Here is a 23543-nt window from a genome sequence, read left to right as displayed (position 1 = left end):
AGTTTATGGCGCAAAACCATAGCTATAGAAATAAATGCAATCAAGTGCTGTGTCAGAAATGTTTACAGTAGGGGTGTCAGACTAATTTTCACTGGGGGTCACATCAGCCTCGTGGTTGCCTTCAAAGGGCCGAATGTAATTTCAACTCCCCAACAGTTAAGGGACAGTTACATTTATACAGTCCTAAAATTGTTTCGGACCTTTGAAGGCAACCATGAGGCTGATGTAGCCCCTGGTGAAAATGAGTTTGACACCCCTGGTTTTACAGGATACAATGAAGACACAAAGGAGTGATAAGTGAATTTAGAGAAAGGCATAAAAACTCACAAGATTTAGCTTCTATTCAATATTAATGGTACACAGAGATATCAAAGACAATTCTAAAAAAATTCAAGCTCCATCTTTAATAGCTATTTCTATATCACAGCCATTAGAGAAAATGCTGCCTTCCTTTTTAATCTTGCTAAGGAATGAAAATCACTCTCACTTGGAGCAAAGCTCCTAAATAAAAAGTCATATAATTCTCTTTGTGATATTCAGGGCAAAAAGAATAAACTAACCAGAGGGTATTAAAATAATAGTCTTTTGCTCCATTCCATTCTGTTCGCTAGATCTGCATCCTTTTACGCGTTTCCAAGAAAGTGATGTAGTAGTTGCACGATCATCTGGCTGCTGTAGTAATGTTCCCTAAAAACAGTAAAGTTATTTTAATTTTACTATGTCTTTTTTAAAAAATAGAAAACTTTGATATCACTATAAGTTGAATAACACAGAGTAGGCAGGCTTCTTAAATCAAATACTGCCCCAGATTGTTTTAATTCTTTCTCTTACCACTACTGTGATAAAGACATTTATTTGCTACACATCACAGCTGTCTGTCAATTCTTTCCAGTTAACCTGGTTAAACTGAAAATATCACTGCATTACATGAAGACTGACAACATACCTACTGTGTTTTGGGGGTAAGAAGGAGAAAGTAACTTTAAGGGAAAAGAACAAGAATGGTGCTGATATTGGGTGGAATAGAGGGAGAACATCAGTTTTTACTCAAAATATATCTGTGTTATCGGAAAGTTTTATATTGAGAATATACCCATTAAGTGTTTTAAAGACAGTGTATACACAGTGGAAAACCATGTATAAATTCTAAGAAATACAACTAGTATTTAGAAGAAACAAGAATTACCTGTATGTATAACTTATAAATAACACATTAGCTAGAAAAGCAAACACATACTCTCACACTTACAATTCCTACTGCTTGAAAAAGTGAACCATCATGTTCTATTTTTCGTTTTCTTTGAGCATTCTGCAAAGCTAGTATCTTTGGATTTAGTTCTTCCTCAGGAACAGTAGTTCTGAAAAAAAAAATTTAATAAAATTTAAATAAAATATTGTCTTATTTTTAAAATTTAAATAAAAATAATCTTTTTATTAAAAAACCCAAATAGCTTTTACCCAGAAGATATATAATGCTTGTTTTCCAATTAAGGAATATAGTGTTATATATGAGAAGTGTTCCTGATTACTAAAGTTTATCACTTTAAAATCCAAAGCTCAATTTTTAAAATAAAATATCCTAAAATTTGCATTTTCCTATTAATAAAAGTGAACAGAACTAGACTGATATTTTTGTAACTTAAACATTGACCTTTCATTCTGCCTAATACAGATATTCTTGGGAATACTGTAATACAAAATTAATTTCACATTTGTATAGTATTTTCAGTTCATAAAACATTTCATGTTTATTAGCTCATTTTAGTCTCACTCTAATCCCAAAGACAGGTATTTAGTACCCATTGTACAAATGAGAAACCTGAGGCCTGTGAGTTGACTATGTCCAAGTCCTATTGCTAATTAACTGGAGACATGGAAGTAAATTTGGATCTCTTTATACCCATGGCCCTCCCAGTGACCTTCCTACTAAGCCATTTTGCTTCCAGTATCGATCTTGTTATCAAGCCTGCATCTATCTAAAATTAATATTAAATAGTGAAGAACTGTTTTGTAGCTCAAATATGTCAATTTTGTCATAGCTATTTTGTTTTTTCCCCCCAAGAGCTTGCCTGTCCATACATAATCATAAATGGCTCCTGGCTGTTCCATATAGTTGAGAATGCATATGGGTAGGTGATCTATTACTCTGCCTTCCTACATGCAGTTCTGTCTCCAGTGTATAGACAGGCAGGTTTTTAAACCCTTATGTAACTATATTATCTTTACAAAGTAGTACTTTTAATGGTTATCTTTAATTTTTGTTACAAAGCTGTAAGTTGTCTGGTTTAATATAGCACTTTGATTTTGCAAATAATTACCTAGACAAACAGGAATAAAAAAGCTTGCATATAATTCATACGATTCCTCTCTTAAGATATTTAGTGCATACTATAGAGGAATTGATATAAAAAATTGCTAATCTGACTAGAATATTGAAAACTGAATATTCCATAGTCTCTTATAGTGAAGAGTAAACTGTAAATTATGGGTCATCACCATCACCACTATTTATATCGCCATTTTCATGCACTTGTCCACCCAATAACCACCTATTATTGAGCAACTACTACATGTTAGGTACTGAGTTAAGTATTAATATCACTAAAATGTCCAAGACACTGTCATTGCCCTATATGAACTCGAAGTCTAAAGTCAGCTGATGACACAGTAATTTATAAAGTAATGCAAAATGCTTCTTCTTTGTTAATCTAAAACCCTAAGATCATTTCTCAGCTCTAGGAAAAGGCCTCTCCCAGCACTCTAGGTCAAAGCAGTAATGCAAGGCAGGAGAAACAAGCCATAAGCTCTGGCTATGGCAGTGCTTTTTCCTACTGCTGTTGATATCTGGAACCAGTCTAGGCAGAGTAGAATAGGAATCATCTCTCTCTTCAACACACTGACCCAATGACTAGCTAAAATTATTTCCTCTGATTATAGCCACAAGTTTAAAATATGTTAAATCTCATTATAAATTATATACAGAAATTACAATTTAAAATTTGGTTGATGTCCAGATATTTGCTCAAATTATTCCATAGAAGCAATGTTACAATATCAGGTTTAGATTCCTGTTGTAGCTGTTAAAAATGTATTTAACCTATAATAAATAATGTTCCATAAACATGCAGTGAAAAGTAAAAGCTACTGTAATATAACTATACATAAACCTTAAAAAGAAGTATTGTAAATACCTATACTGAGGACTAAAGACCATCAGGCTCAATGTGGAATGGAGAATCACAAATACCCTTAAAGTCAGAAGGGCTTTTTTCCAGGTAAGCTTAAAAACAGCTTCATGAAAGGAAGCAGTGAGGATATGTTAACTAGCCTGATATACACAACCATAAGAAGCTGGGCCAGTTTTTGTATACTTCTAGAACTTATTGGCTAGATTTTATTTTTAGAGGTATTAGAAGACCAGCCTACATTCAGATAGTTGGTAAGATTATTTTAGAGAAAATAAATATACAAGCTAATTTAGAAGCAGTTTTTGGAGTTACTGTTTTAAGTCCAGAATTTGTATATCAATTTTATGCTCCTTAAGGCATACACATCAGAAAGTTGGCTACATTTGGAAATAATTTATCATCACACACATTTTCTAAAAAATAAATAAAAGAAGTGTAACTTTAATGTTACATATAAATACCTTTGACTCAAAGTGATAGATAACACGTTAGGGCTTCTTGGATGAGATTTTTCTGTTTGTTCTATAACTCCTTTTCCTGCTCTGTTTGGTGAGGCTGTCCGACTTTGAGTATCACTATATGGTGATGTTGTGGTACTAGTAGTTTCTTTAGGTATGTGGGTAGGAGATGGAGATGCGATCAATATTTTAATGTCTTCCATACCATCTTTTGTAAGTGTTTTTAATTCATCAGTGGTGGCAGCAGTAGTGGTGGTGGTAAGAGTTGGTTCTTGCATTTGAGTTGCCTGGAATCCTGTGATTGTGCTTGTACTTTGGGGGCTTGTGGAACTGCTTTCCAATGGTGACAACTGATCAAAGGATCGTAACTGGAAGTCGTCATCCATTGGGATATAAGGAGCTAACATCTCCAAGTCTAAGTCAGTGTCCTGTAAAACAACAAATGAGTTTTCACAATGGCTACATCTTATACCCAAAGTCACGTCAGACCAGAAATTAATAAGGTTTAATATAAAGTACAATAAACGAATTCATATACCTGAGTGGAAAATGGATTCTTTGCTTCCGTGTCTTCAGCAAAAAGTTTCTCTACCAATTCCAACTTGAATTCATTGACCATATCACTATCCACATCAAAACAATATTCACTGGGACTGGTAGGCTAGAAAAGGAATTAAATGTGTTTACTTTCCCAGAAAATACCTGTGTGTTTTGCTAGTTGTCAGAATTCTCAAACCAGATCTCAGAGAATACATAATCAAGTTCATCTGTTTTATCAAATTTTATCTAACTAGTGAGAAGTCAAATTTTTCAACTTAGATTTTTATCTAATTGTGCTAATATAGTAGTTCCCCCCTTATCTGGGGTTTCATTTTCTGCGGTCAGCTGAGGTCTGAAAACATTAGGAAATTCCAGAAGTAAGCAATCTTTAAGTTTTAAAATTTGCATCGTTCTGAGTAGTGTGATAAAATCTTGCACTGTCCCACTCCATCCTACCACGGACATGAGTCATACCTTTGTCCAGTGTACCCACACTGTGTATTCTACCCACCCATTAGTCACTTAGTAGCCATCTTGGTTATCAGATCAATTGTCACAGTATCACAGTGCTTACATTCAAAGTAACCCTTATTTTACTTAATGGCCTAAAGTATAAGAGTAGTGATGCTGGCAATTTGGATATGCCAAAGAGAAGCTGTAGAGTTCTTCCTTTAAGTTAAATTTCAAAAGTTCTTGACTTAAGGAAAGAAAAAAACAAAACCCATATGCTGAGGTTGCTAAAAAGGAAAAAGAAATTCAAGCTAGTTTTGCTGTCCATCTTAAATGACAAAAGTTATAGGCACACTACATGACAATGCTTAGTTAAGATGGAAAAGGTATTAAATTTGTGGGTGGAAGATGGGAACAGAAAAACGTGTTCCAATTGATGCCAATGAGTTGTGTCACAAATCATTGAGCCCACATGAAGACTTCAGCAAGAGATTCCTGGAAACAAGTGACACTAAGCCATTTACTGCAAACAAATAAGTGATGAAAAAATATGACAATTACTGGACAGCCTGCATTGGCCAGTGAAGCTGCTGCCACATTTCTAGCAAAGCTAACGAAGCACATCAGGGGTCAGTACTATCCACAGTTTCAGGCATTAACCGGGGGTCTTAGAATGTGTTCCCCACGGGAACGGGGGAACTACCATATATACATTTCTGACTATATGCAATATGACATTTATAAAATTGCATTTATCTGTTTATTCTAAAGAATAAAACTCATCTGGGAGGGTATAAGGGAATTAAATGGTAATGGAAAAAAATGCACTAAAGATTAAATGAAAAAAAAAAAAATCTAAATAATTCAACTCCCACATGGTACCCAAGTGGCCAACAAGTAGATGATATATAGTCACTGGAATCTACTGCTATACTGAGAGGGCATGTTCCTGTGGTGATCTACCTAAAACTCTTACAGCTACTCTGGGGGTAGGCACGGAGACTTACGTTCTGTTACATACATTCACCTTAATGAATGTACTATTCTTTCTTACTCTTCTAATTTTTAAAAATTGATTTTAGAGAGAGGGGAAGGGAGGGAGAGAGAGAAGGAGAGAAACATCTGTGTGAGAGAGAAACATCTATCAGTTGCCTGTGATACGCACCCTGTCCCGGGACTGACCCCACAACCTAGGTATGTGCCTTGGCAGGGAACTGAACCCGCAACCTTCAGTTTACGAGATGATGCTCCAACCAAGCCACACTGGCCAAGGCTGAATGTACTATATTCTTTTAGAAGTTCTGCGCCCAGAGTTCCAACCAAAAAATTATAGCTATGCATTCTGAGCATAAGCTTTTGCTTTCCTCATTATAACATTTTTATTAGATTAAAAACAAAATGAATCAAAAATATTTTGTGCTAGGCAAACTGAGCAACCAGAGTACAGGATGTATTCTCTAGAAGGCTATGAGATGTCAAATCTCCTACTCTTAGCTTGCCAGTCTGGCTCCATAGATATTTAATATAAAATTAACTTACCGCCTATCAAGGCTTATTTGTGCTTCATTTATCAAATCATCAGATTCAGATCTCAATTACCCAACTTTTGAACATATTTTTAGACACAGGAAACTCTGAAATTGAAGCGCTCCAGATTTGGAAATAGACCCCTACATGATACCTTTAGTCTTAGGCCAACCTAGCCCTTATAGAGCATTTTTGTTGCATCTATAGGAACACTAATATCAAGACAGACCTCACATAAAAAACAGCTATTAGGTATTTACTCTGTAGGTATTTTCATGTTACACTTATCTGGAATTTCAAAATAGTGATGGAAACTGGACTAAATTGGACAGAGCTTAGGGTCCTTTCCCTTTTAAACCTTGCCACTGGACAATTCTCCAACTCAAAAGCTAGTATGTAGGCGTGTAGAGCAATTGTAGGCACACAGTTTTTTCTCTATGGATGTCTAAATACAAAATCTTTTTTTGGGTCTCACTGATATAAATATATAGAGGAGTAATATATGTTTTACCTTTTGATTTTTGTTAAGCCAGTTCCTTCCCATGTTCCTATCTTTGACTAAAACATGTACTGAGGTCCAAGTTAAACTCTTAAATTAACAATTTTTGTGGTAGTTTTAAAGTGCTAAAATGCACACAATCAAAGCTATGACATGTGGGTCAAATAAAAGTCTGAATCAAGCCTACAAATACATCCCTTCCTGAACATTAAAATTTGAAATTTATCCTTTTCTTATTATATCATGACACCTACCTCAGGCGAACTTTGTCTAGTGCTTCCATCAGAAGGACTAGCTGGCTGATCTTGAATCTGGGGCATAGTAAAAGAAAGCTCCAGTGATTCTGAATTTGGTTCTAATTTTAATGCAACTTCCTGATTGAGTGCAGGGTCAGCACTACTTCGAAGTGGCTCTGGAGTTTCAGAGGCAGGTAATGGAGACATTGCCAAATTTATACTCTGTAATCTTTCATCAGATGGGGGGAGCATTACATCATTATATAATGGAACTTCCTCAAGTTGTTGGTCATCAGTTTCTGTGTCTGTAAGGAAACAAATTAGTCAATTTAAAGAATATCTAGATTTTAACACATACAGAAGTAGGTACCCTTTTACCAAAGGTTTGTCTAGTTCACTAAAATAATAAAATGTTACCAAATTTCCTTAATCGTAAAGTTTACAGATACTGTGGTATAACCATTAAGTCCCCGTTATCTTTCCAACCCACTACTTACAACTCCTATAATCTACATGGCACAAAGAAACCCAGCAATTCCAACCTTTTCATCATTAAAATTTAACCTAGTTTGAAAATTACAGTGTTCATTTTTTTGTGTTTAATATTATGGTATGATTGCTGACTTTAATGTGACTATACCTATTGCAATATAACTTTGCTAAACTGTGGAGGAAATATACCAGTAGGATATAGAAATACAGTGTAGCTGAGAAATTAAAGTGGGAAGAAGAAATACCTTAAGGACACTATGAAGCACAATTTTCCATGTGATAAAAGCAGGAATGCTAAGAAATTAGAGGGGTAAAATATTTAAGAAAATACTTTCAAGAAGACTATGAAAAACAAAACATATAAGACCATGCTGTCCAAATGATTACTAACAAAAAATATCAACATGAAGTTCAGTTAAAATGGGCTTGCATGAGCAGACAGTTTAGGCAATTAACAAAATAATTAAAGACCCACCATTGCTGCCAAAATCTAAAGATATGATTGTATCTCCAGCAGCTGGGGCCAGCAAAGTTAAAGCATCAGGTTCCTTCTTAAGTTTATCAAAGAGGCTACTTGTATCTTCTGATTCAACTTTGGTGAACAGCTGAGTCATTTTCATATCTGAAGATTCAACTGGTTTCAGGACACATTCTGTTTGTTGAAGGGAGAAGATCAAGTCGTGTTGAATAATACCACTGTCAAAAAGAGAGGTGAGTAATTTTTAAATGAGTATTTAACACAATGTAGATAAAGGGAAGGGGACTGTGAAAGGACCTCGTCTCCTAAAGAAATTCTACTTTATGAAAAAGAACATTTTAAAATTCTTTGACCTAATCTCTCATGCATACTTGGTTGTTGGGAACTGCCCTGCCTGGTTTCAGAAGCTGTAATCCCCCTGTGGCTAAGGCTGAGTGAGCAACCTTGAAACCAAAAGCCACTAAGGAGACAAAGCTTATCTCCCTGGCAGGGGCTCTGTCTCTGCCCCCTTTACTTCATCCTGCCTGGCCCCCAATGCTTGATTGGTTAGCCAATGACAGGTAAGATTCCTCAAGGGACAACCTAAGATAGGCATGACCACAGGCCCCCCAAGGAAGGACTTGGGGGGCTACAAAAAAAGGGGGTGATGGACCCTCACCCCTCAGCTTTGACATAGCCTGAGTCCTCATTCTGTCTGCAAGAAGTCTCCTAATCTCTTGGCTGCCCTACCTCTCCCTACCTGACTTAAGCCTGAAACAATGACTTCAGCCTGAAACAATACTGGTGGTGGGTGCAGCCCTGTCCTGGAAAGGGCAGGTTCCCTGGGGTAATCAGGCCTAAGAGAGAATGCATAAAATCCTATGAAATCTACTTTGCTAATACCCTCAATTTAATTGATAAGGGTCCAAGCAAGAAATGAGTTTGTTTCCCCAAAGTTTTATGGCCATTAAACTAACTGACCCCAACTTAGAATAAGCCCTCAGAGTTCTTTGAATGTTATATACTGTTTAATCATTTCTGCCTGACAATGATTGATGAGCTTTACATATACACCCTGTATTTCTATGCAAATTGAATCCAATGAAAGCCTATCAAGGCAAGGGTAGGAGCGCTCTCCTCTTGGGAGAGTGGCCAAGGCACCCCGAGGCTTGCTGTCCCCCTGAGAGAGAAGCTGTGGCATCCCTTTTCCTCCACAGGACTCAGCAGTCCATGTGAATTTGTCGTGCATTATCATCCATAACACCTTGGACACTGTGGGCCAGTGTCCACACCACTTGGTCACATTCACTCAGAGTTTAAAATACCAATATGAAATAAACACCTATTAAAACTTGCAGTATAATATAGTTCAAATATTTGACTTCTTTCAATTAAGAAACTTCAGCTAGTCCTTTGGGAAGAGTGGTAGTGACAAAGAGATGTTAACAGCCAACTATATAGAAGATATAAACAGACCTTTCCAATGTTTGTGCTGACTCACGTATAATGAAAACGTTGGCATGTAAACTCTTTGGCACTAAGGGTCATCCTAGAATATAAAGATATGTAGATAAATGACCAAGATCTTTCTAAAAGGGACGCCATATTTTTTTTGGTGGTAGAAAAATGATATGGTTATGTCATGTAGAGGGACAGAGTTAGAAAGGGTTGATGAACAGCTCCATATTTATTTGGCTTAAATAAATTTTATTGCTCCTTTAATCAATAAATATTAAGTGCCTACTATGTGAAATGAACTGTTACAAAAATTAAAATATCTAACCCTTGTCCTCAAGTTTATAGCCCAGTATTGTTCCTATAAAAATAATGTAGCTGCCTTGAGATAATCTATGCTGACAGCTGTATGACTAGAACAAATTAATCCATAGATCTGGTGTTTTTCTTCAAGGTCTTTTTAAAAGTAGCATTGATGCCCTGGTTTGTGTGGCTCGGTAGATTAAGCGCCAGCCTGTGAACCAAAGGGTCGCCAGTTTGATCCCAGTCAGGGCATATACCTGGGTTGTAGGCCAGGTCTGTGGTAGAGGGTGCACAAGAGGCAACCATGGCCCTGGCTCCCTGGCTGGTGTAGCTCAGTGGATGGAGCGCAGGCTGGGAACCAAAGTGTCCCAGGTTCGATTCCCAGCCAGGGTACATTCCTGGGTTGCAGGCCATAACCCCCAGCAACTGCACATTGATGTTTCTCTCTCTCTCTCTCTCTCGACCTCTCTATCTCCCTCCCTTCCCTCTCTAAAAATAAATAAATAAAATCTTAAAAAAAAAAAAAAAAAAAAAAAGAGGCAACCATGCATCGATGTTTCCTTCCCTCCCTTTCTCTCCCTTCACCTCTGTCTAAAAATAAATACAAATTTTTTTAAAAATGAAATATTTACTTTCCAAGCTTACCTCACAACATAATTTACACATACAATGCATTGTGGTTGAGAGTTCTTAGTGTTATATATGACAGTTGCTTGAGTTTCAACCCAGACATATCCACCTCTTTTGGCAAGCATCCGGTATTGTCCTGTGGTGACTTGTCCTTTAGTAAACACTAGGAGTAAAATGGAAAAAGTGTCATGCAGAGAAAATAACCTTTAATTGTCAATCAAATGAATGGATGCTAAATGTTGATTGCTGTTTTAGAAAAAGAAATTAATTAATGGAACCATTAATGGAAACAATGTAATTGTTTAAATTTCAAGTGACAGGAAAAGCCTGGCACAGCTGAAAATGCACCCAATTTCATTTTTCTAACCCCCCAAATAAACTCCTATCCTGCCAATCTTCACTTTAAATAAAATATAAGCCAGGAATGAGGGACAATAGTAACGAAAATTCCTTTCATGACTTATATGTTGAAAGCATCAGAAAGAGTAGAGAATGAATAATCTTCATTTCACAGAGAATGTTTAAGAAAGAAGTACTGCTATCATTTCTATAAATTCCTGCTATAGCTTCCAGATAACCAAAGATGCTTCAAAGAGCTGTGCTGGTGTATTTGAATCTCATTGACATTATGCCATTTTAGGCTATTTTGATTGCTGATTTGGGAGGAAGTACTAGATAAATAGCAAAGATGATATTATTATGAGTATAGGGGCCCATTACATAGTTCAAGAACACTAGCTCAGTGACAGTCAAGCACTCCCAATCACAGTGGGAAGTCCTGTTTAGGTACAGATTCAAGAGGCAAGTGAGAAATTCTGAAGTTTTACTGACCATGGGATCTTCAAACAACATTCGAGTAAAACTGAGAAACATCTTATGTCAAGAGCACTTATAACCACTAGTACATGCTGTTGATCACCCTCACTTTGCTAAATTCACTTCACTGAACATTTTCTGAGTGCCTTCTGTGTGCAAACCACTGTTCTGAATACTAAGTATGAATTCTGAAAACGATGCTATAATATCCTATGATGTATATAACAAATGATTCTGCTTTAACTGGTATTGCTTATAACAGATACAAAAAATAGATTTATTGGTCAAGATCCCTTAAGAAGAGTTTTGTTAAGACATTTAGTCCAGAAAGATTTAATATTAACCAAAAAATTAGAGATGTATGACTGAAAATTAAAGAGACAGAGAGCAAGACTTATATAAAACACCCATGAGCTCCTCCACTGTACTTACTATCATGATGAGTTTTGGTCAGATGATCAGAGTCCAAAGCATGGTAATATTCATAAATTGAGCGACCCAAAAGTTCTTCTGGCTCATACCCCATCAATTCAGTAATTCTGTTAGGTAAAAAATGTAAGGAAAAAGAGAAACTAAATGAGAATGAAAAATTTTGCTTCTCTAGATCAACAAATATACATTAATCTTAGAAACAAGTAAATTTTCCTGGCGGGGGATGGTGGGGAGAGCATTTGCCCTGGCCATTGTGGCTCAGTTCGTTGGAGCATTGTCCAGTAACCAAAAGGTTGTAGGGTCAATTCCCAGTCAGGGCACATGCCTAGGTTGTGGGTTTGATCCCTTGTCTGGGTGTGCACAATCCCCTGTCCAGGCACGTATGGGCGGCAACCAATTGATGTTTCCCACATTGAAGTTTCTCTCTATCCCTCCCTACCTCCAAAAGAGCAATAAAAAAAAAGTCCTTGGGTGAGAATGAAAATAAAGAGTATTTTTCTTTGCTGGAAATAAATTTACATCCCACCTTTATTAACTCTGCAGTTACTAAATACAGCACTATTTTTTTAAGTCCCTTGGATTCATCCTGTTATTCGACCCTTAATCCCTTTCACTCAAACTTGTTGCCTGTTTTTATCACATTTTACTGTACACACTTTTGGTAACAAGACAGGGTATCAATAAATTACTGCAAAATACTATAAAATTAAATAATGTTATAAAGGTAGTAACTGATATTTAATTTAAAATATAGATAGTTTAAATCCTTAACATTATCTTACCACAAAATTAAATGCTTTTGTGTGTGTAAAACCAGATTTTTTATATGACAGGTCCCCTAGGCAAGGCTTCACTTTGTGGGATCAATATCAACTACAAAATTTCAATATCGTTAACCAGAGTATCCACACTAAATGGGAATAAAAGAATACCTATTATGCTGGTTTTGGAAAATGCTCTTGTACTTCCCTTCTTTAAATTAATACATAAAATTATAGGAATTCATTTCAAATGAAATAATGAAATCAAATTGAAAGTGGACTCAAATGTAATCCAGTTACCCTTTCTGATTCTCTGGCAGTTCCTTTAGGATCGAGACTAAACCTTACTATTCTCTGTAACCACAGCCTGAAATGGAACCCTTTTCATGGGAAAGAGAAAGCTGGTTTTTAGCACTTCTCAGAAGACAAATGTTCTCTTCTTTTCTGGGAGCAAAACATGAGTTAAGCTTTTGATTTCTCAGACTTTAGATTTCAAAGAACTTCCTGAGGCGCAAGCAAAAGTTATGTAACATATTGTGCCCTGCCCACTCTCTCAAATCAAACCCCAATTAATTACAGAAAGCACACAGGGAAGATGTCTTTCTCTTAAGAAATGTATAAAAATAATATGGTTGTGCTGTCACACTTTAGGGCAAGATCTGCCAGTTTATTCCAAAATAAACAGACAAACAGAAAGCTGATTTGTAAAAAACAAACAACACCAAGCCAAAATCCAGATTCTTGACAAAGGGATCTCCCTAAACACATCTACACTAGGTGGCAGTATTTCACAGACAACTTATTTTTAAAAGCCAGCTCTTTCTTTCAATTATACTTTAAAAGTAATTTTAATTGGTCTTATGTGGGTTATATGTTTAAATAATATCATTAAATTATTTTTTTTTCATTATTTTAAACTTTATATACCTATGTATGCTTGGCACTGTTCTAGGTGTGAAATGGCAAGAAAAAATATGTGGCTAATCTTTGATACACTTACCATACTACTTATTAAATAATATGGTAAGCACAGTGATAAGAACCTGCTGCAGGAATCAGAGGCGACACCTCTACCCATAAGAAGGAATGCCGGTGGGGGCAGGGGGCTAGGGGGTGGAGTGATTGAGCAAAATGGAAAAAAGGACTCATGGACGTGTACAACAGACAACAGTGTGGTGATTGCTGGGGGGAGGGGGATATAAGGAGACAAAAAGGTAATGTAAAAATAAACAATAAAGATCAAAATTGGCACCAAAAGGAGAAGAAAAAGTCTATTTGTCTGATATAGTTAAAAAAAAAAAAGGAACATTGGGATAAAGGACAGTTCCTACAGGAGATTTATGAGTTGACTACAGAAGAAAATCAAAGACAGAGCAAAACCATTTCAGGAAGAAGGTACACCACAAGCAAAGACAGAGATGAGAAAATGCTTGACGTTGTATAGCCAACAAAAAAACTCTGATGTGGTCAGTGGGGGCAAGCAGAAGAAAGAAATGAGGCTGGAAAAGTAGGCAGGAGGATCAGATTAATGAGGGCCTTGTATATCACATTAAGAATTTGTGATTTAATGAGTTAGTTGTCAATCAGTACTTCTCAATCTGAGTTGAGGTATGTCTACCACTAAGGGATGCAAGATGTCAAAATATAAGTAGCACATATTCTCCTAAAAGGTCAATTTTATTCATATTGGAAGAATAAACATAAAAAGTTAATTTAACTTTAGAGACTTTACACCTTATATTCTGTACCAAAAAGGAAAGAAGTGACACAGAAAATCTGATCAAAAAGTATTTTAAGTGAACTAGGAAACCTGTGATCTAAAGCAACTGTGCAGACTTCCAGTCAAGACGGCCACATAGGCACACATGGGTCAATTCTTTGCACAACCACATCAAATTACAAATAAAATATAGAACTACCACCTCTCAGAAGGATCAGAAATCCAGTTCAATGGAAGTCTAAGTATGGAATTAAAGAAACCACACCCATCCACTGGTAGGAGGGCCTAGAGTTAGAACAGACTGGTCCCATACCCTTGTGTGGTAGATAAAAATTCAGGAGGGATATCGTGGAAGTGAGGAGTCTCAGCCCCACACCAGGCCCCCCAGCCCAGAGTTCCAGTGCTAGGGAAGTAAGTTCCCACAACTTCTGGCTGCAAAACCCAGCAAGGGTTGAGTTGGTGGAAGTAAATGCTAGAGCCTCAAGCAGTTCCTCTTAAAAAAAAAAACAAACACAAAAAACAAAACACACATGGACTCACCTACTTAGACCTGCTGTCTCTGAGCTCCAGCACCAGGGTAGCAGCTTGAAAGGCACTAGTGGCATACGGGGAGAAACTGAAGTGCCTGGCATCAAGGTGAGCAGAGGCCATAGTCCATTTTGTAAACGCTCCTCCCCAAGAGCCAGGAGGCTGGTGCCATATCTGAGACTCCATCAATTTGGCTAACACTATCTGACCCACCTTGGAGATCCCCAGAGACTCTGCCCCACCCAATTTACTGGCCCACCCAAGCTGCTTTTCAACATGAATGGCTGGTCTCAGCTCTTATTGCACAATTTACTAAATCCTCTCAAACAAGCAAGAGCTGGCCTCAGTGAGGCCCAGGCCCAGGCCTAGCAGCAGCCAGCCTAGTTTCATAACCTGGCTTTACCTGGGAGTCTCCAAACCGAGCACAAGTAGCAGCCATCTCAGATTGCCTTACAGCCCAGGAAAGGTGGCTCCAGGCAAAACACTGGTGGGGGCTGACCTTGGCCTACGCCACCAGGGAAACCCCAGGGCCAGCACACTCAATGGACAACTAACTACAGACCATGTCGAACATTACCACCCTGCTCCTGCATAGCTGGTCCTCCATAGACAGCAGAGGGTGGTAGTAAGTGGTCACAGCCAATTCTTGCAGCTGACTGGCCTGGTAAATCCATCCCATTGATCTGCCAATAGCAACCAAAGCTCAACTACAAGAGGAGGAAATGCTCAGCCTACATGAAGGGCACACCTCACATACCCAGCTTGGGCAATAGGGAAGGATGTGTCATTGGACCCTACAGGACACCTACTACATTAGGCCATACTACCAAGACACAGTGTCAAAGCAGCTCTACCTAGTATTTAGAAACAAACACAGAGGGGCTGCCAAAACAAGGAGACAAAGAAACATGGCCCAAATGAAAGAACAGATCAAAACTCTAGAAAAAGAACTAAACAAAATGGAGATAAGCAATTTATCAGATGCAGAATTCAAAACACTGGTTATAAGGATGCTCCAGAAACTCAGTGAGGACCCTCAGAAGCATAAAAAAGACCCAGTCAGAAACAAAGGATACACTAATTGAAATAAAGAATCATTTACAGGGAAACAACAGTAGAGTGGATGAATCCAAGAATCAAATCAAAGACATGGAACACAGGGAGCAGAAAACCAATCAGATAATAATAAGAAAAAAGAAAAAAAATGAGGGTAGTATATGCATCCTCTGGGAAAACTTCAAGAGGGCCAACATTTGCATCATAGGGGTGACAGGAGGAGAAGAGAAGGAGCAAGTAATTGGAAATCTATTTGAAAAAATAATGCAAGAAAACTTCCCTAATTTGGTCAAGGAAACAGACATGCAAGTCCAGGAAGCACAGAGTCCCAAACAAGGTGGACACAAAGAGGCCCACACCAAGACACACTATAATTAAAATGCCAAAGGTTAAAAGATAAAGAGAGAATCTGAAGAGCAGTAAGAGAAAAGAAGTTAGTTACCTATGGGGGAGTTCTGATAAGACCGTCCACTGATTTCTCAAGGGAAACTTTGCAGGCTACAAGGGATTTGGCAAAAAAAATTATTAAGTCATTAAAAGAAGGGACCTAAGGCCAAGATTGCTCTACCCAACAAAGGGCAGATAAAGAGCTTCCTAGACAAGAAAAATCTAAAGGAGTTCATCATCACCAAACCATTACTGTATGAAATGTTAGAGACTTATTTAAGGAAAAGATCAAAACTATGAACAATAAAATGGCAATAAATACACATCTATCAATAATTAAATCTAAAAAACAAACTAAGCAAACAAGAACAGAGACAGAATCATGGATATGGAGAGCATTCTGATGGTTGCCAGATGGAAGGGGGTATGGAAAAATGGGTGACAGGTGCAGGGATTAAGAAGTACAAATAGGTAGTTACAGAATAGCCATGGGGATATAAAGTACAGTATAGCAAAAGGAATAGCCACAGAGCTTATACACATGACCCATGGACCTAAGCAATGGTGGGGGGTATTACCTGAGGGGGACAAAGGGAAAAACCAGGACAATTGTAATAGCATAATCAATAACATATAATTTGAAAAAATAAAAACAATAAAAAAAGCAACTATGTATGCAATGTATCATTCATTCATTTTACGCGTCTTGAGGGCAGGAACTGTGAATCTTCGTTTCTACTTTAGCATCTGTTATATTGCCACATACATAGTAGGTATTCAAATAAATGTGTCGAATGACTGTAGTCAAGTCCTAAAACTTAAAACCTTACTTTGCTGATCTCTAAACTGGTTGTCTTTACTTCTCTGTCATAATCATTTTGCCAATTTCCTTTCTCTTTCTTAGCTCCACCACTTTCCTTTTTCTCTATCGTACCCCTATACTTTGGTACTATGTTCTAAAAATAAGAAATAATTCCTCAAAAAGGGATGGGCATTTCTGTTCTATCATACAATCACATGAATAAGGCAGTAAATGCCGTAACATACTTCTTAGCTTTTTTATCTTCATTTTTCTTAAAGTTGACACCAGAGGTGAAGCATTCACTACATACCAACCGCTCAACAAACTCTTTTAACCCTTGTAACAGGCTATGAAATAGGACCCTTATTTTAGATAAGGAATATGACATTTGGAACAGTTAAGTTCTAAGACCAAGGCCACACTGTAAATACCATAGCTGCAAGCCAGGGCTGAACCCAGGACTGTATTATTCCAAAGCCAGTAGTCTATAAATTTCCTTGTCCAATGGGGTGGGGCATTCTTATCTATATTATGACTAAATGCTTAAAAGTGTTTTTTTCATATAATCTTTGAGATAACCCCCAAAAAGTAGGTGTTACTAAAAATGAAAAAACTGATATTCAAAGAGAATAACTAATAAATCCAAGATCATTTCAAAATAAGGCAGCAAAGTCAGGATTTAGTAGTCTGACCACAGAATGTATGCCTTTAGCCACTATGTTGTATATATAGCCTCACAGTTTTTAAAAAAAAAAAGGGGGGGGGGACAAGGTGGCAAACAACAGTAGAATAAATGCTATGACAGAAGTGTATAGAAAGAGTTTAATTTTAGGGAACATGGAAAAGTCCACAAAGGACAACTGCAGTACGTGGCTCTTGGAAGGTAAGTACGAGTTAGGAGTTGAAGAAAATGTCACTACAGAGTGGAAAAGTAATTGCAAAATACTAAGACAACAAAAAAGCATGTGGAGCTCTCTGGCTGTAACAGACACATCAGAAGGGGTCTCCCCTCCTACTGATTAATATGGAGAAGTGGTAAGGACCAGACTGTAAATATCCTTGTTTGCCATGCTAAGAAGTTTAGATCTTATTATAGTCTATTTTTCTTTTGGCTTTTTAAATTGCATGTCTTGTTTTGATAAATAAAACTCTCCTGCCCTCCTCTAAAATTTTTTAAAGATTTTAAACTTTTTATTATTTATTTTTTTAGAGAGAGGGGAAAGAAGGAAGAAAGAGAGGGAGAGAAACATGGATGTGTGAGAGATACATCGATGGGTTGCCTCTTGTACACCCCCAACTGGGAACCTGGCCCACAACCCAGGCATGTGCCCTGACTGGGAATCAAACTGGTAACCTCTTGGTTCACAGGCTGGTGCTCAATGCACTGAGTCACACCAGCCAGGGCTAAAAATTTTATAAACATAAGTTTTTGTGTGTGAAGATAAAACCATTGAGGCATTTTCAACAGAATGACATGACCTGATTTTCACATTAGGAAGTCCACCTTTTAGAAACCTGGTTGAGGGAGTAAAAGGGCACAAGTCTGTTGGTAGAGAGACAGCTTCAGAGATTACGTCAACAGTTCAAGCCAAAGGTAATGAGATGAAAAATTCAGTGACAGGAGAACAAAGGTGAAAAGGAGGGAACAGATCAAGAGATACAAGTAGATAGTAAATTTATAAAATGTAAAGCCCAACTAAGTGTAGATAATGAGGGTAAAGAAAAAGTTAAGGATGACTTCCAAATTTTTGCTGGAGTCGTCTGTCTATAGTGGTATGTTTAACCATGGTAGACATTATAGAAAGAAAACCAGTTTTTGAAGTTTTTGTTTGGGGCAGTAGTGGTACAGATCAGTAACAGAAATATTTCGTTTACAATACACAGGAGTATCTAGCTGGAAAAAAAATAATCAAATTTGTGATTAAATAGAAATAGTTAGGAATAGAATAACTAGGAAATGGCAAAAGAAACCAATAGATGATAAAGCTGCTCAGGGAAAATACATAGGTGAGGAGATGACCAAGGACTTTTGTTTTTAGTCCATAACCAAAGTAATCTACTTTCCTCAAATTACATATTGTATCTTTAAAATACACTTATTTTCTGTCTAAATTAGAGTCCCTAAAGGAAAAAGACCTCATCTTAATAATTTCTGAAAAGCACCTGGTGGGGCAAGTATTCATAGCACATAGTAAATGTTCAATATGGCTGAACTTATCATCAAAGTTAATATGATATTACAGAGTTCTAAGATGTATCGTGGTATTCAATTTAGTGGAAGTAGTCTTTATATATAATAGCTTTTAAAAAGTTGTGGATTAATTAAAAATTTCAAATTATGTTTTATCTCATTTACCTTTCATCACAATAAGAAAATTTCATATCCAGACTGTGACGACTGAGGAAAGTCTTGCTATCTAATGGAATTTCAATATTTGATGGATGAGGAATGGGTTCACAAATGAGCACCAAGCACGTCATAGGTGGTTTCTTATACCCACATTGAGACTGGTTACCATTGGTATCATACACATGAATATGTCCTGTGCAATGAAGCACCTGTGTATAAAGAAAAGCAGTTTAAAAAAAATATATATATATATACAATGCTAGAAAAAAAATTCAGAGATAAGTAGTTGAGCCTGATATGGAAAGTAAGCTTTGATAAAATATGCTGCCCTTAGTAAATTAACTATATTTCTGGCAATCAATAAATATTTTCCCTACAACACTATCCATGACCTATCCCTCAGGTATCACAAATTATCTTTTCTTTTAAAGAAAAAGAAGGAAATCTTACCCTTTGTAACAGCATGGATAGATACAGAGAGTACTATGCTAAGTGAAACAAGCCAGTTAGAGAAAGACAAGAACCATATAATTTATTTCATTCATACATGGAATCTAATGAACAAAATAAACTAATAAAATAGAAGCAGACTCTATAGATAGAGAACAGACTGAGAGCTGTCAGAGGGAAGGGAGAGTTCCCTCTGAGACTGGGTGAAAAAGGTGAAGGGATTAAGCAAAAACAACAACAAAAACCTCAGACACAGACAATAGTATGGTGGTTGTGGGGTATGAGGGGAATAAATGGTGATGAAAGGAAATTTGACTTGGGGTGGTGAACATACAATACAATATACAGGTGACATATTATAGAATTATACACCTGAAACCTATATAATTTTATTAACCAATGTCACTTGAATAAATGCAAATAAAAAGAAAAAACATTAAAAAATCTTCATATAAATCTGGGCTGATTTTTTTCTTTCATCTGGTCATCGTAGCTGTTTGATGGTTATTTCTTACTGTAATAACTTTTAAAACTGAGCAAAAAAAGATACAAGTAGAAAATTAAGTTCTATCAAGATTCAAACACTGGATGGCTAGCAAAGCTAACTGATTGTTAGATCAGTAAGCCAGTTGTCATGTTCACATAATTTAATTTCATGTCTTAAACTGGCAAATTAATTATATTGTTTGGATGTTAAACCTGCAAATGCCAAAGGACAACTCTAAGTTTTCCTTCACAGTTCTAAAGCTACCTTAATACTAGCAATGTCAAGATGCATGAAATTATCTATAAGTGCACCACCACTCACAGATTATTTTTAGTTACCTTCCATGTTGCAGACTTGATGTTCATAGTTCTCCCCCGGCTAGTTAGGGTACACTTCATTCTGAGAAAAAAGCTTCGCTGTGTATTTTGCTCTTTACCTTTTTTTACAAGGCCTATGGAAAGCATGAAATAAAGTTTAAAAACATAACTAATTATGCAAACTTGTTATAGCAAGAGTAGCACAGTCCCCAGCAACTGGGAGCTGTTCAACATCCCAGCACAAATGAAGAGAAACACACTTGCTCTGCCCACTCCAACACATCCAGCAACCTAACCCTTCCGTCAGTAACAGGTTCTCAATGGCAGTGATTCCCTCAGTTGGTAGGAAGAGAATCCATAGTCGGGTAACAGTTAATCATTTCCAATTTAAGCCAGTAAAGGTGGTCAAATTGCAAAGAAATATAAATATGGTATGAATTTGTCCTGTAAATGTGCTATCAGTGTATAAGCATACACCCAGAGAAGGAACTTCAGCAAACTCTTCCAAACCTTTACTAAATATGTTAGTTCAATTTATAGTAAGTACTCCATTTATTTATAGAGCTTTTTTAAAATATAAAATTTATTTTTAATAGTAAATAAACAATTTTTTATATCTGATTTTCCCTTAAATCTCCCTATAAAAGCAGTAAGAAATTATTTCTATTTTATTATTAGGTGAAAAAAAGTAAATGACTTTTCAAAGCAAAGTTAGAATTAAATCAATTCAGGTCTATTTACTCATATTCCAAACCTAATATAACTGAAAAATGAGATTACAAAACACTCAAGTGATTAAGCAAATAGCAACCTGATTTCTTATCTTCATTGATCAGTCTCATTCAGTATTCATTATTCAGGAACTAGACTAGATATTGCAGGCAATACAAAGATGAATAAGGCACACTGCCTTTCCTGAAGAAGTTGAACATTTAGCAGATGTAGGGAAGCCAATAACAATTCTATGCAGACGGAGTCAGTGCCCAAGACTTACAAGAACACTTTAATGAGTACAGAGAGAGCTTAGAAGATAACCTCTAATTATGGAGAAATCAGGAAGTTCTTCTTAGAGAAAGAGACATTAGAATTTCAATAAGTAGAGATGAGTTAGAAGGGTATGCTAGGCAGAAGAAAGAGAATGAAAAGTACATAGGTGGGGAAACAGTAGTAGATAGTTCACTTTGGCCACAATATAAAGTACATGCAGAAGAGTAATGAGATAAAATTAGAAGAGAAGGTTAGAGCCATAACTATGGAGGGCTACAAGGAAGAGTTCAGCCTTAAATACACAACATGGAGCTTCTAAAAAATTCTGAAGTGAGAAGTACAATCAGGAACTTAAAGAACATCAATCTAGCAGTAACATATAGGATGTGTAAGAATTAGAATACATCACGGTAATGAGGGCCTGACCAGTGGCAGAAGTAAAAAGGATGACAAAACATAAATGAAGTAGAACCTATAAACTTAAAAATTTATGAAAATAAGGTAGCAGAGAAATTTACAATCTGTAGATTTTTAAGGATAGTATTCAGAAAGAATGGTGTCAAGTAAAAAAATAATCAAGTTAAATTTAAATGTAGGCCTAGTTAGCTGGAAATGCCGGCTGGACTCATGGAAGGAGTTATAGTTCAAACTTATAATAATGGAACTTAGGCAAGTTAGGGCAGTCTTGGTGCTGATACAAGTTATTTGGGTTTGCATAAATAAGGACTGAATTTGTCCTCCTAAGAAATGTCTGACAGAGGATTTTAAAAAGATGGAACAGAATCACACTGGTCTTGGTGACAGTATAAGGGCGTGTGTTTGGGGGGTGTGGAAGTGGTACTGGTGGGGGTGGCAGCAGCGATCCACATGTAAACTGGGATATTTTCAGTACTTCATAATCTAAGCTTGAATTGGACCAATCTTTGAAAATACAAAGCTATTGAACTGGGATATAAACATAAATTTTAATACTAAGGTAATGGAGAAGTATTAGTATTTTCCTAATGGGAAAAACATTTTGAATAATTTTCAGCCTTTGAAAAGTAAATCATCTTTTTAACATCATTGAAAAAATAACAGGAGTATGTTGTGTATATACACCCATGGCTCCTAGTGTATCATTAAAATGTAATATACTGTAGCAGCCTTTCTAAGTGAAAACCTGCATTTTTGTTTCTCAAAAAAAAAAAAAAAAAAAAAACCCCATAAAAATTCATTAATTGCATTAGAAATGATTTCAGGGACTTCCGGCAAGATGGAGGAATAGGTGGACGCACCATACCTCCTCGTACAACCAAGATTAGAAAACCAATAATTTACAACAATAATTTACTATCAGAATAACAGCCAGATCCGGCAGAGGATTTATCTGAATGGAAGTCGGGCAGCCAAGAAGTTGAAGTAGATGCATTCATCTGGACTGGTAGGAGAAGACGAGCCGGGCAGGCGAGGGGCTGGCTTGGGTGGCAGCGCGCAGAGGTCGGGGGAAGGTTTGGCGCGAAATCGGCACAAAAGCCATCCGGGGGCACAAGAAGGCAGCAGTGATCCCTGAGTACGCAAGCTGCGGCTGGCAGACCCAGAGGGGTAGCGATTGTGGACCAGGGCAGAACTTGCGGCCCAGAAGCCCAGACAAGGGTCTGAGTCCAGGGGAACGGAACTACCGCCATTGTTTTCTCCCGCCCCGCCCCCACTTATAACGTCACAATCTAGCGACCGGGGTGCCCAGCCCCGGTGAGCACCTAAGGCTCCGCCCCCCACCATAACAAGACAAACCAGACCGGAAAAAAAAAAAAGGAGAGACAGGGGAAAAAAATATGTTTTCAACAGAGCAGATCAGTCCCCCAGGACTCATCCTTTTGAGCGACCAAGAATTAGCCAATCTATCAGATGCGCAGTTCAAAACACTGGTGATCAGAAAGCTCACGGAACTGGTAGATTTTGGATGAAATTTAGATGAAAGAATGCAGATTACCATAAAACAGATGCAGGAAGACACGCGGAGGAGAGCCAATAGTGAAAGGAAGGAATCTGAGTCTCAAAACAATACAGTGGACCAGAAGGAAGATAGAATCAACCAAGCAGGAAAGCATGATGAAATAAGAATTCAAAAAATTGAGGAAAAGATTAAGAGCATCCAAGACACCTTTAAACGTTCCAACATCCGAATTATAGGGGTACCAGAAACGGAAGGGGAAAAGCAACAGATTGAGCATGT

The 23543-nt window shown here is 37.1% G+C and overlaps 1 protein-coding gene and 1 long non-coding RNA gene across 3 annotated transcripts in view; one reads left to right on the top strand and one right to left on the bottom strand.

The window, feature by feature from the left end:
* The window catches only part of HIF1A (hypoxia inducible factor 1 subunit alpha), a 52912-nt gene that overhangs the window by 1410 nt on the left and 27959 nt on the right, over nucleotides 1-23543 (bottom strand). Inside the window, exons 5-14 of one of the 2 annotated variants that reach the window (XM_028508220.1) lie at nucleotides 20363-20475; nucleotides 19094-19296; nucleotides 11484-11590; nucleotides 10251-10398; nucleotides 7866-8086; nucleotides 6917-7203; nucleotides 4185-4307; nucleotides 3650-4074; nucleotides 1250-1358; nucleotides 561-687 (exon numbers count right to left, since the gene is read on the bottom strand). In XM_028508220.1, the coding sequence (XP_028364021.1) occupies nucleotides 561-687; nucleotides 1250-1358; nucleotides 3650-4074; nucleotides 4185-4307; nucleotides 6917-7203; nucleotides 7866-8086; nucleotides 10251-10398; nucleotides 11484-11590; nucleotides 19094-19296; nucleotides 20363-20475 (1863 nt within the window). Of the gene's footprint in view, nucleotides 1-560; nucleotides 688-1249; nucleotides 1359-3272; nucleotides 3524-3582; nucleotides 4075-4184; nucleotides 4308-6916; nucleotides 7204-7865; nucleotides 8087-10250; nucleotides 10399-11483; nucleotides 11591-19093; nucleotides 19297-20362; nucleotides 20476-23543 lie in introns of those variants that run through there. The other variant, XM_036010808.1, reaches the window with a different exon arrangement.
* Nucleotides 1-23543, top strand: part of LOC118497123 — a 32849-nt gene that overhangs the window by 5003 nt on the left and 4303 nt on the right. The gene's annotated exons all lie outside the window — the stretch shown is intronic.

This window comes from Phyllostomus discolor, chromosome 1 (genome assembly GCF_004126475.2).
Source record: "Phyllostomus discolor isolate MPI-MPIP mPhyDis1 chromosome 1, mPhyDis1.pri.v3, whole genome shotgun sequence".
In the NCBI taxonomy this organism is placed as follows: domain Eukaryota; kingdom Metazoa; phylum Chordata; class Mammalia; order Chiroptera; family Phyllostomidae; genus Phyllostomus; species Phyllostomus discolor.
Note: the sequence above shows the minus strand (reverse complement) of the source record. Positions and strands in the feature narration are given on the sequence as shown.